At 47.3% G+C, this 2,500-nt stretch overlaps 1 protein-coding gene across 1 annotated transcript in view; it reads left to right on the top strand.

Annotated features, from left to right (window-relative positions):
* The window catches only part of vopp1b (VOPP1 WW domain binding protein b), a 37,870-nt gene that overhangs the window by 34,412 nt on the left and 958 nt on the right, over positions 1-2,500 (top strand). The window contains exon 5 of the mRNA XM_070986191.1: positions 1,547-2,500. This exon is cut by the window's right edge and continues 958 nt beyond it. Within this exon, the coding sequence (XP_070842292.1) occupies positions 1,547-1,752 (206 nt within the window). The 3' untranslated portion in view covers positions 1,753-2,500. The remainder of the gene's footprint in view (positions 1-1,546) is intronic.

The following is a 2,500-nucleotide window of genomic DNA, read 5'->3' as shown; positions in this document are numbered from 1 at the left end:
CTCCCATTGGAGTAGACAAAGACCAATCAGGTATTTGGCATACTTGACTGGAGGAATATGTGGACTGCCCTGAAAAGACAAGTCCATGCAGGAGAGCCAACATTTTTTTCTGAAATCTAAAGCCAAGAAGAGCAGCCAAAGACGCAAGTAGAAATCTAACACAACAGTGAGTTGGTTTCCTCACCACCTATACAACCAAATAGAGTATAAGCTAGATACATCAGCTGTTCCTCTGTTGTACTTTTGACAGAGTAGCTGCTTAAGGTGTGTTTACTGTTTGTTTACATCTGCAAGTACACAATTAAACATTCCAAAGCACTTGATGTTACTGATGAAGTCTATGTTGTTCCTGTGACCACAGTGGAAGGCTTTGAGCGCAAGGTGAGCAGCTACCTCTGCAGACAGCTGGGCTTGCCTCGCAGCTTGAGCAGGGCTGTATGGGAATAGCAAAAAGCTCAGGCTCCCATTCAGCTCTGTCAGAGAGGAATTCCTTGTGGCACGGCCACGAGAACACCTGCAGTGCACCGGATCGAGGGACACCAGGTTTGCTGGGGCAGGGATCGCCATGAGGATGGGGAGGAAGGTGAGGGCAGCTGAGGCAGTCCAGCAGGCAAAAGCTCAACTGAGGCACAAGGTCTTTCCTGGGGGTGTGGTGCAGGGCAGGAGCTCAGCATCAAGCTGATACGACAGTGGCAGAAGCTAGGGCAAGAGAAGATGCGTGCTTCAGTAGAGGAAGAGTGAACAAGCAGAGCAATGGATATTCAACAACAGTTCACCTGGATGAAGTGAGACCAGGCAGTGGAACAGAAAGTCACCTGGCAGGATGTCTGGAAGTGAAACCCTCAGAGGATGAAGTTTTTGATTCAGGGGGCCTACTCCCCAGTCCATCCAACCTGTTTACAGAAGACAGAAACACCTGCATGCCCTGTGTTCCAAGAAAAGGGCCCTCAAACACATCCTGAGCAGCTTCTCCAAGTGAGGGATGCTGTTGCTGGAGACATGAGCAGGTCCTCATGTCAATTGCTGAAGCAACCATCAAAGGGATCAGTGACAGTAGGTATACTCAGACTACAGTCAAGACAATCACGTTCATCATGGATGGAGAGCAGCCAAAGAAAAGACTCCAACCCATACCATCCAATTCTCATTGAGACCAGATATAATTTGGGTGTCGAGACCACAGGACAGGCCATCTTGCTGGAGCTAACTGTGCCGTGGGAGGAGAGGATGGAGGAGGTGCAAGGGAGGAAGAGGGCAAAGCACCAGGAACTGGGAGAGGATTGCCACTGGAATAGGCGGTGGACCAGGTGCATGCCAGTGGAGGTAGGCAGTGTGGGGTTTGCAAGCCATTCCCTCAGCAAGGCTTATAGAACCCCGGGCTCTCACCTGGATGAGGTTGTCTGTTGTAAGACCTGAAGGTGTCAGAACATACCACTAATAACCATGAGTGGTGTATGAAAGATGACAATGTAGGTAGCCACAGACCACACAGACTAATAGCAAGTGAACTGATACTGAATGAACCGTGTCTCTTCTTTCTTTACAGTTTCCCAGCAGCCAGGAAGTATGCAGGGCTTCGGGGTCAATGGGATGACAGGTGGTGACTCAGGGGTGACCATGACACACCCAGCGTATCCAGCACAACCTGGCTCTGCCCATATGATGATGGGCTCCTATCCTCCACCTCCGTCCTACTGCAACCACCCACCTCCACCCTACGAACAAATATTTCAGAATAGCGACAAGAAGTAACGTCTGCGAGGAACTGAGGAGATGGAACTTGACAAGGAAAAAGGGATAGAAGGAGGCAGTTAGAGGCTGAGTTGTCAGGATATTCAGATGAAAATGAGGAAGAGGAAAGCCTGCCAATTGTTTGCAACTGCTTGTGGATATAAGACTTGGAAAACACACAATCTCTTGTATTGTGGAAAAGACCAAAAGAGGCCAAATAACCAGAATCTAGATGCACAGACAAACACCCGTCACTCACTCACTCACTCACTCACTCACTCACTCACTCACTCACTCACTCACTCACTCACACACACTGCTTCATTTACTCTTGATTTATGTGGATCTGTGTGTACAGTGGCCGTGTCAGCCTTGTTGAACTGAAGATGAGCGATGGACCGGTTCAGGTTGAGGTTTTGGATCCACCCACTGTCACCTGTCTACTCCACCCTCCCAGTGCAACCACAGCTGTAACTGCACAGAACGGAAGAGAGAATGAGGGTCGGACTCATAATGTATTAAAATGCTGGATACTGTCTGTCTGAGGGGACAGTGTTTTAACAATTAAGAACTAAACAGCTGAAGTAAAATACATGATTATAAAAAGACATTTTGAAAAGGACCATCTCTACAAATGATTCTTAAAAGCAATTTCAAGGGTGACACTTAATAAGTTATTTTCTATCCAGCATTTTACTGCAAAATGGGCTGTTTAATTTTAGATACCTCAGTATCTTTAAAGTATAAATTGAAAGTTTATGCCTGAACA

Source organism: Chaetodon trifascialis, chromosome 18 (assembly GCF_039877785.1).
Source record: "Chaetodon trifascialis isolate fChaTrf1 chromosome 18, fChaTrf1.hap1, whole genome shotgun sequence".
NCBI classification, from domain to species: Eukaryota; Metazoa; Chordata; class Actinopteri; order Chaetodontiformes; family Chaetodontidae; genus Chaetodon; species Chaetodon trifascialis.
The sequence above is the reverse complement of the archived record's forward strand: the minus strand, read 5'-3'. Positions and strand labels throughout refer to the sequence as shown.